Genomic DNA, 15,284 nt, shown 5'->3' with positions numbered 1-15,284 from the left:
TTGCCCTGCGCTCCGGGCACTCCACTGGCCACACAGGGTCTCAGGGCTGGCACTCAGGGCTGGCGCCTGCTGTATGACAGCCACATCCCTCATCTGCCTCCCCACGCGACTCCTGCCGGGGGCTGAGGGGCCAGATTGCCGTTGCCGTCTATACAACACGAAGCCTGGGTCAGAATAGCACGAGGCTTAGCCTGGACGGCCACCAGCCCCTCCCCGTGACAGACGCCTAAGCCATCATTCTCAAAGACTAAGTTGCCGTCGTCCCGAGTCCCTCCCCCATGGGCTGCTGACCTGCACAGATGAGTCTGAGGGGCATGGGCCTCTGGGGAGGGGCTGCCCTGTTGCGGCTCCCTCAGCACCGGCACCCTCTGTGCCCAGGCATTGGGTGGGCCTGGGGCAGGCTCACCTTCAAGGCTTAGTTCAGCTTCAGACCCCAAAGCCTGGGTCCCAGGACCTGCGGGAGCCCACCACAGCCGCCTTCGCCCCGTGCAGCGCGGTCCCCGCAGGGCAGAGTCAGGGAGGCGGATCCGGGATCCTGCGTGGTGTGGCAGGGTCCCCGTTGGTGAAGGGACAGGGCCACTGCAGAAAAAAAGTGGCACAGAATTAGAGGGGTCTTTGCAACCTCAGGGATTTCAGAGAGAGAGGCACGAATACACGGGTATCTGTGTGCACAGACAGGGTCTGAATACACGGGTATCTGTGTGCACAGAGAGGGTCTGGGCACCACAGTGCCGAGCAGCCCTAGTGCTGGCCCTCGACCTCCAGAGCGTTCTCGGGACTGCCCGGAGCACAGCGGGAGCCTGAGCGCCCTGTGTGCCTGCAGGCCCAGCAGTGCATGGGAGGGTGGGGCTCAGTGCGAGGACCCAGCACCCTCCACCCAGTGCACTTCAAGTTTCACGGATGCAGCCAGGCCAGGGTGTGAATGGGAGATGGGTGAGGAGCGGGCATTTGCAGTGTGGGAGAGCTCCCCACACACCCGGCCCGCCCTGCAGTCACCCAGCACAGCCTGGACTTTATGACACAGAACCACCTTCCGACCCAGACGGAGTACCAGGCTGTGGAGAGACAGCCCTGGAACCCTTCAAAGTGTCAGGGCCATGACAGCATCACAGGCTGGGGGCAGGGAGATGTGACAACAGACGGAACTTTATCCTACATAAGCCTGTGTTTCCTGGGGCTCCACCAGAGAGGCCGCAGACGGGGCCTACACAGCACTCGCAGAACCTCTCCCAGTCCTGCGGAGCGGGAGTCGGGGGTCATGGTGTGGGCAGGGCCACATTTCTTCTCAAGGCTCCAGGGGAGGACCTTTCCCACCTCTCCCAGCTTCTGGGGGCTCCTGCTATCCGTGGCTGTGCCACATCGCTCTGGCCCCTGCGTCCGACCCGGAACCGTCTCCCTGTGTCTTTGTGTCCGTGTTTCCTTCTTTCTCTGAGGACGCTTGTCCTCAAATCAGGCCCATCCTAATGGCTTTCTCTTGGGTGTAATCACCTCTGCAAGAAACTCGTGTCCACACAGAGTCCCATTCCCAGGTAGCAGGGCTCAGGATTTCACACTATCCTCTTTGGGACACTGGTCAGCTCATAACAGACTCCTCATAGAAAAAGGATGTCGCGGGGACAGTCAGATGGGGTTAGAGGGTTAGACGGGTGTCGTGGATGGCACGGGGACAGTCAGATGGGGTTAGAGGGTTAGACGGGTGTCGTGGATGGCACGGGGACAGTCAGATGGGGTTAGAGGGTTAGACGGGTGTCGTGGATGGCACGGGGACAGTCAGATGGGGTTAGAGGGTTAGACGGGTGTCGTGGATGGCACGGGGACAGTCAGATGGGGTTAGAGGGTTAGACGGGTGTCGTGGATGGCACGGGGACAGTCAGATGGGGTTAGAGGGTTACACGGGTGTCGTGGATGGCACGGGGGCAGTCAGATGGGGTTAGAGGTTTAGACGGGTGTCGTGGATGGCACGGGGACAGTCAGATGGGGTTAGAGGGCTAGACGGGTGTCGTGGATGGCACGGGGACAGTCAGATGGGGTTAGAGGGTTAGACGGGTGTTGTGGATGGCACGGGGGCAGTCAGATGGGGTTAGAGGGTTAGACGGGTGTCGTGGATGGCACGGGGGCAGTCAGATGGGGTTGGAGGGTTAGACCGGTGTTGTGGGATGGCACGGGGACAGTCAGATGGGGTTAGAGGGTTAGACGGGTGTTGTGGATGGCACGGGGACAGTCAGATGGGGTTGGAGGGTTAGACGGGTGTTGTGGATGGCACGGGGGCAGTCAGATGGGGTTGGAGGGTTAGACGGGTGTTGTGGGTGATGGCACGGGGACAGTCAGATGGGGTTGGAGGGTTAGACGGGTGTTGTGGGTGATGGCACGGGGACAGTCAGATGGGGTTGGAGGGTTAGACGGGTGTTGTGGGTGATGGCACGGGGACAGTCAGATGGGGTTGGAGGGTTAGACGGGTGTTGTGGGTGATGGCACGGGGACAGTCAGATGGGGTTGGAGGGTTAGACGGGTGTTGTGGGTGATGGCACGGGGACAGTCAGATGGGGTTGGAGGGTTAGACGGGTGTTGTGGGTGATGGCACGGGGACAGTCAGATGGGGTTGGAGGGTTAGACGGGTGTTGTGGGTGATGGCACGGGGACAGTCAGATGGGGTTGGAGGGTTAGACGGGTGTTGTGGGTGATGGCACGGGGACAGTCAGATGGGGTTGGAGGGTTAGACGGGTGTTGTGGGTGATGGCACGGGGACAGTCAGATGGGGTTGGAGGGTTAGACGGGTGTTGTGGGTGATGGCACGGGGACAGTCAGATGGGGTTGGAGGGTTAGACGGGTGTTGTGTGTGGCGGGCGCGGGGACAGTCAGATGGAGTTGGAGGGTTAGACGGGTGTTGTGTGTGGCGCGGGGACAGTCAGATGGGGTTGGAGGGTTAGACGGGTGTTGTGGATGGCGCGGGGACAGTCAGATGGGGTTGGAGGGTTAGATGGGTGTTGTGGGTGGCGCGGGGACAGTCAGATGGGGTTGGAAGGTTAGACGGGTGTTGTGGGTGGCGCGGGGGGGGGGCAGTCAGATGGGGTTGGAGGGTTAGATGGGTGTTGTGTGGCATGGGGACACTCTGATGAGGTTGGAGGGTTAGACGGGTGTTGTGGGTGGCACGGGGACAGTCAGATGGGGTTGGAGGGTTAGACGGGTGTTGTGGGTGGCACAGGGACAGTCAGATGGGGTTGGAGGGTTAGACGGGTGTTGTGGGTGATGGCACGGGGACAGTCAGATGGGGTTGGAGGGTTAGACGGGTGTTGTGGGTGATGGCGCGGGGACAGTCAGATGGAGTTGGAGGGTTAGACGGGTGTTGTGTGTGGCGCGGGGACAGTCAGATGGGGTTGGAGGGTTAGACGGGTGTTGTGGATGGCGCGGGGACAGTCAGATGGGGTTGGAGGGTTAGACGGGTGTTGTGGGTGGCGCGGGGACAGTCAGATGGGGTTGGAGGGTTAGACGGGTGTTGTGGGTGGCGCGGGGGCAGTCAGATGGGGTTGGAGGGTTAGATGGGTGTTGTGTGGCATGGGGACACTCAGATGAGGTTGGAGGGTTAGACGGGTGTTGTGGGTGGCACAGGGACAGTCAGATGGGGTTGGAGGGTTAGACGGGTGTTGTGGGTGATGGCACGGGGACAGTCAGATGGGGTTAGAGGGTTACACGGGTGTTGTGGGTGGCGCGGGGGCAGTCAGATGGGGTTGGAGGGTTAGACGGGTGTTGTGGGTGATGGCACGGGGACAGTCAGATAGGGTTGGAGGGTTAGACGGGTGTTGTGGGTGATGGCACGGGGACAGTCAGATGGGGTTGGAGATTTAGACGGGTGTCGTGGATGGCACGGGGACAGTCAGATGGGGTTAGAGGGTTAGACGGGTGTTGTGGATGGCATGGGGACAGTCAGATGGGGTTAGAGGGTTAGACGGGTGTTGTGGGTGATGGCACGGGGACAGTCAGATGGGGTTGAAGGGTTAGACCGGTGTTGTGGGTGATGGCACGGGGACAGTCAGATGGGGTTAGAGGGTTAGAGGGTGTTGTGGGGTGATGGCACGGGGGACAGTCAGATGGGGTTGAAGGGTTAGACCGGTGTTGTGGGTGATGGCACGGGGACAGTCAGATGGGGTTAGAGGGTTAGATGGGTGTTGTGGGTGATGGCACGGGGACAGTCAGATGGGGTTAGAGGGTTAGACGGGTGTTGTGGGTGATGGCACGGGGACAGTCAGATGGGGTTGAAGGGTTAGACCGGTGTTGTGGGTGATGGCACGGGGACAGTCAGATGGGGTTGGAGGGTTAGATGGGTGTTGTGTGTGGCGCGGGGACAGTCAGATGGGGTTGGAGGGTTAGACAGGTGTTGTGGGTGATGGCACGGGGACAGTCAGATGGGGTTGGAGAGTTAGACGGGTGTTGTGTGTGGCACGGGGACAGTCAGATGGAGGGTTAGACGGGTGTTGTGGGTGGCGCGGGGACAGTCAGATGGGGTTGGAGGGTTAGACGGGTGTTGTGGGTGGCGCGGGGGCAGTCAGATGGGGTTGGAGGGTTAGACGGGTGTTGTGTGTGGCGCGGGGGCAGTCAGATGGGGTTGGAGGGTTAGGTGGGTGTTGTGTGGCACGAGAACACTCAGATGGGATTGGAGGGTTAGACGGGTGTTGTGTGTGGCACGGGGACCGTCAGATGGGGTTGGAGGGTTAGACGGGTGTTGTGGGTGATGGCACGGGGACAGTCAGATGGGGTTGAAGGGTTAGACGGGTGTTGTGGGTGATGGCACGGGGACAGTCAGATGGGGTTGGAGGGTTAGATGGGTATTGTGGGTGGTGCAGGGGCAGTCAGATGGGGTTGGAGAGTTAGACGGGTGTTGTGGGTGGCGCGGGGACAGTCAGATGGGGTTGGAGGGTTAGACGGGTGTTGTGGATGGCGCGGGGACAGTCAGATGGGGTTGGAGGGTTAGACGGGTGTCGTGGGTGGCGCGGGGACAGTCAGATGGGGTTGGAGGGTTAGACGGGTGTTGTGGATGGCGCGGGGACAGTCAGATGGGGTTAGAGGGTTAGACGGGTGTTGTGGGTGATGGCACGGGGACAGTCAGATGGGGTTGGAGGGTTAGACGGGTGTTGTGGGTGATGGCACGGGGACAGTCAGATGGGGTTGGAGGGTTAGACGGGTATTGTGGGTGATGGCACGGGGACAGTCAGATGGGGTTGGAGAGTTAGACGGGTGTTGTGTGTGGCGCGGGGACAGTCAGATGGGGTTGGAGGGTTAGACGGGTGTGTTGTGGGTGGCGCGGGGACAGTCAGATGGGGTTGGAGGGTTAGACGGGTGTTGTGGGTGGCGCGGGGACAGTCAGATGGGGTTGGAGGGTTAGACGGGTGTTGTGGGTGGCGCGGGGACAGTCAGATGGGGTTGGAGGGTTAGACGGGTGTTGTGTGTGGCGCGGGGACAGTCAGATGGGGTTGGAGGGTTAGACGGGTGTTGTGTGTGGCGCAGGGGGGCAGTCAGATGGGGTTGGAGGGTTAGGTGGGTGTTGTGTGGCACGGGGGACAGTCAGATGGGGTTGGAGGGTTAGACGGGTGTTGTGTGGTGATGGCACGGGGACAGTCAGATGGGGTTGGAGGGTTAGACGGGTGTTGTGTGTGGCGCGGGGGCAGTCAGATGGGGTTGGAGGGTTAGGTGGGTGTTGTGTGGCACGGGGACAGTCAGATGGGGTTGGAGGGTTAGACGGGTGTTGTGGGTGATGGCACGGGGACAGTCAGATGGGGTTGGAGGGTTAGACGGGTGTTGTGGGTGATGGCACGGGGACAGTCAGATGGGGTTGGAGGGTTAGACGGGTGTTGTGGGTGATGGCACGGGGACAGTCAGATGGGGTTGGAGGGTTAGACGGGTGTTGTGGGTGATGGCACGGGGACAGTCAGATGGTGTTGGAGGGTTAGACGGATGTTGTGGGTGATGGCACGGGGACAGTCAGATGGTGTTGTACAGTTAGACAGGTGTTGTGTGGCGCGGGGACAGTCAGATGGGGTTGGAGGGTTAGACGGGTGTTATGTGTGGCGCGGGGACAGTCAGATGGGGTTGAAGGGTTAGACCGGTGTTGTGGGTGGCGCGGGGGCAGTCAGATGGGGTTGGAGGGTTAGACGGGTGTTGTGGTTGGCAGGAAATGGGGATGAGGGGACCACACTCCCAGGTGGTTCTGGGCACAGCTGTTCTATGTCTTGTGCCGTCAAGAAACAGTGAATGCGTGGCATCCGCGCAGCGCTGGGAGGGCAGTCAGGGTCTTGTGCTCCCTGGCTCTGTCCCCTCTGCCATGGCCCCCATTCCTGCCGTTCCATCCTGTCTCATGGCCCTGCCCTCTCCACCCTCCTGCCTGGCAGCGTTGGGAGGCCGAGCCTGCCCGTGGGCCTGGCACCTCCCGGAGGCTTCTGGCACATAAATCCCTGACCAAGAGTGACTGTGTGCCTCCACTTGGGTTTGCAAGATCAAAGCCCTCTTTGCTCAGCGGCAGGGGCTCTCAGTGCTGAGAACAGGCCCTCTGCTGATGCCCTTCAGGTCACGGAGATGCGGCGGACCCTGACGCCTGCCAGCTCCCCCGTGTCCTCGCCCAGCAAGCACGGAGACCGCTTCATCCCTTCTAGAGCTGGAGCGAACTGGAGCGTGAACTTCCACAGGATCAACGTGAGGGGCTGGCCGGGCAGGAGATGGGACCCCCGGGAGGCCCAGGGCCCCTCCTAGCCTCCTTGCTCTAGAGCCAGGAACAAGCAGGCACCTCAACCCCTCCCTCTCTGCTCTCCTCCCTGCAGGAGAATGAGAAGTCTCCCAGTCAGAACCGGAAAGCCAAGGACGCCACCTCAGACAACGGCAAAGGTTAGGGTCCCAGCCCATCCGCCCTGCAGGCCCCCACCCTGCCCTGCCCTGCCCTGCCCCACCTCACCGCACTGTGCTTGGTGCCCGCAGATGGCCTGGCCTACTCTGCCCTGCTCAAGAATGAGCTGCTGGGTGCTGGCATCGAGAAGGTGCAGGACCCGCAGACCGAGGATCGCAGGCTACAGCCCTCCACACCTGAGAAGAAGGGTCTGTTCACGGTGAGCCTGTGGTACCCCCCCAGGAACTGGTTCCCAGTAACAGCTTCCCCAGCCCCCACCTCCCGGGCACCAGCTCTGCCTCCCCGAGCCTGTTTCTTGGGCCCGGCCACGGCCCAGCTTCCCACCCTCCCACCCTGACCCTGCTCCTGCTCCTTAGCCAGGCCAAGGGCCCTGGTCCTCTGGGATCTGAGGCTGGAGACCCAGCAGGTAAGCTGGGAAGTGGGGGTGCAGGAGGAATCCAGGCTCAGCCTCTTGGGCTTTTTCTCCCCACACCAATGCTACCTGGGGTCCCGAATACCCAAGACAGTGGGGTCTTGCCCGCAGGAGGCAGCACTGGGTACTCCCACAGGGCTGCACTCTGTCCACATGATCTGGGAGCCCAAAGGCAGAATCACACAGAGCCTGGCTTGGTTCCCTGAGAGAGGGCGGAAGGGGTGGGGGTCCACAGTCCCTGCCGGGAAGGCGTCTTCCTGTTCACAGCTGCTCTGCACAGGGTCTTAGCGCCTGCCTTAGGGCTACGAGCTGTACCAGGAGTGTGGGCTGCTGGGGTCCAGCTCTGAGGGTCCTACGGCCTGGGCGTCTGCTCAGCTGGCGTGTCCCCCACTCTGCAGTATTCCCTCAGCACCAAGCGCTCCAGCCCCGATGATGGCAATGACGTGTCTCCCTACTCCTTGTCTCCCGTCAGCAACAAGAGGTGGGTGTCCCTGTGGGTCCTGGTGGGTGAGGCTGAAGGGGGCTTCCCAGGGCATAGTGGCCTGGAGCTGTGAGGTGTCCTCCCCCAGAGTCCTTAGAGTGGAGGGGGCCCAGCCCCCCATGAGGCCATGGTCAGTAATAGAAGTGTACACCAGGCCTAGAGTGGCCCAGAGACCCCCTCACTGAGGGCACACCATGGCCTGGCAGTGTTGGCCTCAGACAGGGGGCAGTGTAGTCAGGAAGGGCTGCCTGGAGGAGGTGTGGGCAGCAGAGCCAGCACAGCTGTGGAAGGGAGCCCAGAGCAGCCAGACACCTGAGGGTGAAGGGCTGTGGGGCCGTCCCCAGGTTAGGATCACGTGGTGGTGGTGGTGATCGGAGGGGCCGGACTGGGCTCCTGGGACTGGCGGGGGAGGAGGTACTTCCCATGCGTTTGCAAGAAGTTACCTAAGTGCAGTGGCTGACGCACGCCACGCGGACGTCTCTGCAGCCAGAAGCTGCTCCGGTCCCCACGGAAACCCACCCGCAAGATCTCCAAGATCCCCTTCAAGGTGCTGGATGCGCCCGAGCTGCAGGACGACTTCTACCTCAATCTGGTGGACTGGTCGTCCCTCAATGTGCTCAGCGTGGGGCTGGGCACCTGCGTGTACCTGTGGAGCGCCTGCACCAGCCAGGTGGGTGCCGCGTGGGGTGTGCCTGTGCACGAGGGCCTCCCCAGCTCCCAGCAGACCTCAGTGTACCCACCGGGATCCGGGGAGCATCAGTACGAGCCAGGCGCCTGCCATGGCCCTCCTAGCCAGGGCCTCCCAGGCCCCCAGGCCCCCCAGCCATGGCCCTCCCCGCCAGCAGTGGCATCTACAGCAGCATGGGGTGCCCACTGGAACCACAGTCTGTTCAGCTCCATAGAGAAGAGACAGGTGTCCCAGCCTGGCTGAGCCCAGGGGCCACCATAACCACCGAGTAGTCACTGTCCTGGAGTGGCCTCTGGACGCACGGGGCCTGCTGGTCCCTGCAGGAAGCCTGGGTTGCTGGTGCAGGGCAGCAGCAGATACTGCTGGGGTGGGGGTTTCAGGGATAACGCCATGCGAGTAGTCTCGGGAGAGCGAGGGTTGGCGCTTCCTCCCATCATCCGCTCGTCCCATGCAGGCCTGTGTCCCCTGCGTCTGTGTCTTTTGTCCACATCCCGCTTGAGCCTGCCAGGTCCCAGCAGTGACCAACCCAGAGACCCCACGGGCCTGGAGTGATGAGAGAGTGAATGAGTGGACAGGAGAGTGGATGGGAGAGTGGGTGGGTGAGTGGGTGGGAGAGTGGATGGGAGAGTGGATGAGAGAGTGGACAGGTGAGTGGACAGGTGAGTGAGTGGGAGAGTGGACGGGAGAGTGGGAGAGTGGACGGGTGAGTGAGTTGGGAGAATGGACGGGTGAGTGGACGGGTGAGTGGACGGGAGAGTGGGTGGGAGAGTGGATGGGAGAGTGGATGAGAGAGTGGACGGGTGAACGGACGGGTGAGTGGATGGGAGAGTAGATGGGAGAGTGGACGGGAGAGTGGATGGGAGTAGTTGAGGGAGTGGATGGGTGAGTGGATGAGAGTGGACGGGAGAGTGGATGAGAGTGGGTGGGTGAGACAGTGGAGGGGTGAATGTACACATGGATAGACTGGGGCTTCGAGACCAGCGATAAAGCTCACACTGACCTCTGCCTCCAGGTGACGCGGCTCTGTGACCTCTCGGTGGAAGGGGACTCAGTGACCTCCGTGGGCTGGTCTGAGCGGGTGAGTGCAGAGGGCTTGGCCCCCACCTGGGAGATCTGATGGGGCCCTTGACCATGTTGGGGGCCTTGAAGACCCACAGGGGCTAGTGCGTGGCCTGAGGTCGCCTGTGTCCAAGCATAGGTCTGTGTCCCCCACTGTCCCCGGCCTTGGTGTGGTCCTGGTGGAGGGAGTAACAGGGATGAGCAGGCACCCATCAGGCCCCCAGAAAGGATGGCAGGACCCGTGGGGAAGCAATACCCCGGTTCCTTCCGTGGGACCTGCCCACCCAGGACTCGCTCCCCTGGAGCTCCAGTTTCCACTCAGGGTGGAGTGGGCTTTAGTTCCATTTTAGACTACGATGAGAACATCCCGGCAGCAGCTTTGAAGCATGTCACGGGGAGGGCCTGTGCCCCCTGCCCAGAGCTGCCCAGGGCTGCCTCTAGTGCTCGTAGCCCCTCGCTGTGTCCAGCGTGTACACTCACCCTCCCTCCATCCACATAGATTTTCATGCGCCTCAGTCAGTTGCAACAGCCACACGTGTTGCCCAGCTCCTGGGCATGTGTGGAACCTGGAGCTCGGTGTCTGCAGTTTCTCCTTCCCTCTGTGTGACATGTCCCTGTGGGAAGGTCCACGTATCCTGAGTCTCGGCTGGACTCTGACAAACCCAGGCGTCGCATGCGTGGGGCGTGCCCGCCACCCCAGAATGTGCTGAGGGGATTTAAGCTGCTTCTAAAGAGACATGCATTCAAGAGTCTTTAGGGAGACCATCCCAGAGCCCCGGTGAGGAGAGAGCCTGGCGTGACCAAGTCCAAGCCGGGCACAGTCCCCGGGCCAGACCTGACGCTGGTGCTCTGCCCGTGCCTTCGCTCCTAGGGGAACCTGGTGGCGGTGGGCACACACAAGGGCTTTGTGCAAATCTGGGACGCAGCCGCAGGGAAGAAGCTGTCCATGTTGGAGGGCCACACGGCACGCGTCGGTGAGGTGCCCGGGTCCCATGGCTGGTGAGCTCCCCGAGTCCCCAGCTCCCCGAGGCCAGGAGAGGCTCACCCCTACTTCCGCCTGGCCTCCAGGGGCGCTGGCCTGGAACGCTGAGCAGCTGTCGTCTGGGAGCCGCGACCGCATGATCCTGCAGAGGGACATCCGCACCCCACCCCTGCAGTCAGAGCGGCGGCTGCAGGGCCACCGGCAGGAGGTGTGCGGGCTCAAGTGGTCCACAGACCACCAGCTTCTCGCCTCAGGGGGCAACGACAACAAGGTACCCCTGCCCCGAGCCTGGACTTCCCCTTCCCCAGGAGCCGCACCCCTCATGCTGGCAGGAATGGTGAAGCCTGGGCTGGGGGTGGGCGTGGGGCCCACTCCACAGCCATCAGCAGGGCCCTGGGCTTGTCCTTCCTGCTTAGCCAGTCCTGCCCTGTGGCACAGGGTGACGAGCGTGTGCCCCCAGGGGTCCTTGAGGGAGCAGCAGGAGGGGTATGGGGTGGGGTGCCAGGGCAGGTTATCACCCCTGTGAGGACCGGCCTATGGGACCACAGGGCTGGGACAGCCCCGGCCTCACAGCCCCTGTCCCCCAGCTGCTGGTCTGGAATCACTCGAGCCTGAGCCCCGTGCAGCAGTACACGGAGCACCTGGCGGCCGTGAAGGCCATCGCCTGGTCCCCGCATCAGCACGGGCTGCTGGCCTCGGGGGGCGGCACAGCCGACCGCTGCATCCGCTTCTGGAACACGCTGACGGGACAGCCGTTGCAGTGTATCGACACGGGCTCCCAAGTGTGCAATCTGGCCTGGTCCAAGCACGCCAACGAGCTGGTGAGCACGGGTGACCCGGCCTCCCACCAGGCCTCAGGATGTGTGTCCTGCTGGCCCCTTGCCTGCCATCTGAGAGCGGCCTGTGGGGAGATGGGTCAGAGGCGCTGAAGGGAGATGGAGGAGGGAGGCTGGGCAGGGAGGCAGGGAGTTGTCGGGGGTGGAGGGGGAAGGCAAGGCCCCTGGGCCCCATCAGGGCCTCACCTGGGGCAAGACTTGGAGCCTCTGGGCCCTCGTCGCAGCCACACCTGGCGGCTCTGTGAGGAGCCGGGGAGCTCCCACAGCTGCTTCTGCTGAGAGGGGAGGCCCAGGACCAAGTGGGCTCTGCGGAGCACCCTGGCCTGCTTCAGCCACTCCGGGCATGCGTCACCAGGAGAGTGTCAGGGATGACTTGCAGGCGGGGCAGAGGGGCTGTGGGCCTGTGTGGGTCCTTGTTGGGCTCCAGCCTTTGGCGGTGGGTGGAGGGGTACACCTGTGGCCTTCACACCTCCCAGACAGACTCAGGAGGCAGAGCCACATCCCCGTATTCCCTGCTCCTCCCGGGCTGGCTGGCGGCTCCGAGCTCTCTAACGGGCTCGGGCGGGTACATAGGAGGCAGCAGGCATAGCGCCCGGCCTCGTTCCCCCCACCGACCGCGGCGCCCCCTCCACCCTCCAGGTGAGCACGCACGGCTACTCACAGAACCAGATCCTTGTCTGGAAGTACCCCTCCCTGACCCAGGTGGCCAAGCTGACCGGGCACTCCTACCGCGTGCTATACCTGGTGAGTGCACGCCAGGCACTTCAAGGTGCCCTGGGATTCTGGACAAACTGCCGTGGCTGCCCCAGAGCACCTGTCCTGTGTTCTTAGGGAGGGTGGTGTGCAGATGTAAAACCCCGTGGGACCCAGCACCGGGGCTGGCTGTCGGGGCATCTGGTGCTGGTTGTATTGCCAGCGTTGGAATGGGCTTTACCGAACTCCCCAGCCCTGCAGGTGTGGGCCCTGTCCTCCTGGAGGACCTCAGCCTCTTCATTTGTTTATTTTCCCCAAAAAGAGGGGTGAAGAGGAAGGCCAAAATTACCTCACACCTGACCACTCAGATGACCCCGTGGCCGTCCTCGCAGTAACTGTGTGCACGTCGCTGGAAGGGGGCCAGGAGGCGTCCTTGACCCTACGTGCCCTCACTGGCCAAGGTTTTATTTCTTCCCTGAAAAACATGTTTTGTGCTTTCATCCGCGCATCTGACAGTCCCTCATCTACTCAGAGTGGACGGCCCCACCTTGCAAAGGGGTGTCCTTTGTGTTTTTGCAAAAATGCTCCAACCTTGGCCAGGTGCGATGGCTCACGCCTATAATCCCTCCACTTCAGGAAGCCAGGGTGGGAGGATCGCTTGAGCCCAGGAGTTCAAGACCAGCCTGGGCAACGTAGCAAGACCCCGTCTCTACAAAACCTTTTTTTAAGTGAGCCAGGTGTGGTGGTGTGCACCTGTACTCCCAGCTACTCAGGAGGCTGAGATGGGAGGATCACCGAGCCCAGGAGATCAAGGCTGCAGTGAGCCAGGATCGCCCCACTGCACACTCCAGCCTGGGTGACAGAGCCAGACCCTGTCTTAAAATTAAAAAAAAACAAAGACTCGGCCGGGCGCGGTGGCTCAAGCCTGTAATCCCAGCACTTTGGGAGGCCGAGACGGGCGGATCACGAGGTCAGGGGATCGAGACCATCCTGGCTAATATGGTGAAACCCCGTCTCTACTAAAAATACAAAAAACTAGCCGGGCGAGGTGGTGGGCGCCTGTAGTCCCAGCTACTCGGGAGGCTGAGGCAGGAGAATGGCGTAAACCCGGGAGGCGGAGCTGGCAGTGAGCTGAGATCCGGCCACTGCACTCCAGCCTGGGCGACAAAGCGAGACTCCGTCTCAAAAAAAAAACAAAAAACAAAAAAAAAAAAAAAAAACAAAGACTCCAACCTTGGTTTCTGCCTGTGGTGGCCCCAGCCTGCTCCTCCCTCCTGGTCCCAGAGTCTGAGCTCTGCCCATGCAACCTGGTTTGGGGGTCCCAGCCACCCCACACCTTGCTCCCCTTTCCTTCGGTCCCCCAGCACTGTCCTGAGGCACCTAGAGGCCCGGTGACATGGGGTGCTTCCCTCCCGTCCACAGGCAATGTCCCCTGATGGGGAGGCCATCGTCACTGGTGCTGGAGACGAGACCCTGAGGTTCTGGAACGTCTTTAGCAAAACCCGTTCGACAAAGGTAAAGTGGGTCGGTATCAGCGCCACTCGCCCCTGCCCCAGCCTGTCCCAAGGTTGTCCCTATCCCCACTGTGTCCTCTGGCGTACCCTCCCCTGGGTTCCCCCACCTCCGAGCTTCCCTTATGTCAAATTCCGGGTCATGTGTCAGGGGCAGTGTGGCAGGCCGAGGCTGGACCGGCACCTCCCAGCCTCAGGACCAAGCCCCACAGCCTCAGGTTCCCTCCAGGCAGCTTCCTCCCTAGGGTTGCGGCTCAGCACGTCTTCCACCCCCATGTGTCTGCAGGAGTCTGTGTCTGTGCTCAACCTCTTCACCAGGATCCGGTAAACCTACCGGGCAGGACCGCACCACGCCAGCCATCGTCGGAGGACCCCAGCTCCTCAGCTTGCATGGACCCTGCCTTCCCAGCGCTTGTCCCCCGAGGAAGGCGGCCGGGCGGGCGGGGAGCTGGGCCTGGAGGATCCTGGAGTCTCATTAAATGCCTGATTGTGAACCATGTCCACCAGTATCTGGGGTGGGCACGTGGTCGGGGACCCTCAGCATCGGGGCTCTGTCTCCCTTCCTAAAGGGCAAGAACCACATTGGACGGTCCCGGCTCAGACCGTCTGTACTCAGAGCGATGGACGCCCCCTGGGACCCTCACTGCCTCCATCTGTTCATCACCTGCCCACCGGCGCCGCTGGCTCTTCCTGGAACTGCCCACGTCTGCACAGAACAGACCACCAGATACCAGGGCTGATGGGTGGGGGCCTCAGACCCCCGGTTGCCCGTTCACGGCTGCAGTCCCACTATGTCAAACCCAAGACCAGACCCAAGGCCAGACCAAGACGTGTAGGCCTGGGCAGATGGCTCAGGGCCACTGGCGGAACTGGCCTGTGGATCCAGGAGACAGTCCCCGCCTGGGCTTCACGGCATCCTTGCAGCCACCTCTGCTGTCACCGCTCGAAGTAGCAGTCTCTCTGGAAGCATCTGTGTCACGGCCGTCACCTGGCAGGCAGTGGGCTTCAGATGGGCCTGTGCATCCTGGCTGAGCGTCACCCTCACACCGGAGGACGTCTGCTCTGGACTCGTCACCCCAGGAGAACTGAACACGGGCCTGCTCACTGCCCTGGCTGGAGAGGAGCACAACAGATGCCACGTCTTCGTGCATTCTTCAACACGTGCCCTCACTGGGCCAGCGTCCCCCTTCCCCGCGCAAGACTTGCGTCCCCCGTGCCTGCTGGGTGGCTGGGTCCTGTGGAGGCCAGCGGCGGTGTGGCCCCCGCTCCCAGGCTGCCCATGTCTTCGCCTGTCCTGTCCACCAGCGCCAGCAGCCGTGGGGAAGCCAAGGAGACCCAAGGGGTCCAGGAGGTGGGCGCCCTCCGTCCTTCCAGAAGCTTCCCGGGCTCCTCTGTTCCTCTGTCTCATGCTCCCAAGCCACACAGCAGGCGGGGAGGGAGGCAAGGCTGGGGAGTGGGGCCTGAGCTGAGCACTGCCTGCCCCCCCCGCCCCTTCCTATTTCACTGGTGGAGACGTGGAGAGGGTGGGGCGGGCTGGAGTCCGAGGGTCCCACCCGCCACCCTGCTGTGCTTGGGAACCTCCACTCCCCACATCCCAATAGCCTGGTGTCCCCAGTGGGGTTGGTGTGCATGTGTACATATGTATTTGTGACTTTTCTTTGGATTTGTTTTGTGTTTTTGTTGAGCAGTCCTGGAAATGTTTGAGGCTAGACGGGGAGGGGCCGGGACCCACC

At 62.1% G+C, this 15,284-nt stretch overlaps 1 protein-coding gene across 2 annotated transcripts in view; it reads left to right on the top strand.

Annotated features, from left to right (window-relative positions):
• Window positions 1-15,214, top strand: part of FZR1 (fizzy and cell division cycle 20 related 1) — a 31,904-nt gene extending 16,690 nt beyond the window's left edge. The window contains exons 3-14 of one of the 2 annotated variants that reach the window (XM_050770468.1): window positions 6,556-6,681; window positions 6,807-6,870; window positions 6,961-7,088; window positions 7,700-7,782; window positions 8,269-8,452; window positions 9,483-9,548; window positions 10,401-10,503; window positions 10,598-10,782; window positions 11,099-11,332; window positions 11,987-12,091; window positions 13,463-13,555; window positions 13,838-15,214. In XM_050770468.1, the coding sequence (XP_050626425.1) occupies window positions 6,556-6,681; window positions 6,807-6,870; window positions 6,961-7,088; window positions 7,700-7,782; window positions 8,269-8,452; window positions 9,483-9,548; window positions 10,401-10,503; window positions 10,598-10,782; window positions 11,099-11,332; window positions 11,987-12,091; window positions 13,463-13,555; window positions 13,838-13,879 (1,413 nt within the window). In that variant the 3' untranslated portion in view covers window positions 13,880-15,214. Of the gene's footprint in view, window positions 1-6,555; window positions 6,682-6,806; window positions 6,871-6,960; window positions 7,089-7,699; window positions 7,783-8,268; window positions 8,453-9,482; window positions 9,549-10,400; window positions 10,504-10,597; window positions 10,783-11,098; window positions 11,333-11,986; window positions 12,092-13,462; window positions 13,565-13,837 lie in introns of both variants that reach the window. The other variant, XM_050770467.1, reaches the window with a different exon arrangement.
• The last annotated feature ends 70 nt before the right edge of the window (window positions 15,215-15,284 follow it).

The sequence above is a fragment of the Macaca thibetana genome, chromosome 19 (genome assembly GCF_024542745.1).
Source record: "Macaca thibetana thibetana isolate TM-01 chromosome 19, ASM2454274v1, whole genome shotgun sequence".
NCBI classification, from domain to species: Eukaryota; Metazoa; Chordata; class Mammalia; order Primates; family Cercopithecidae; genus Macaca; species Macaca thibetana.
The sequence above is the reverse complement of the archived record's forward strand: the minus strand, read 5'-3'. Positions and strand labels throughout refer to the sequence as shown.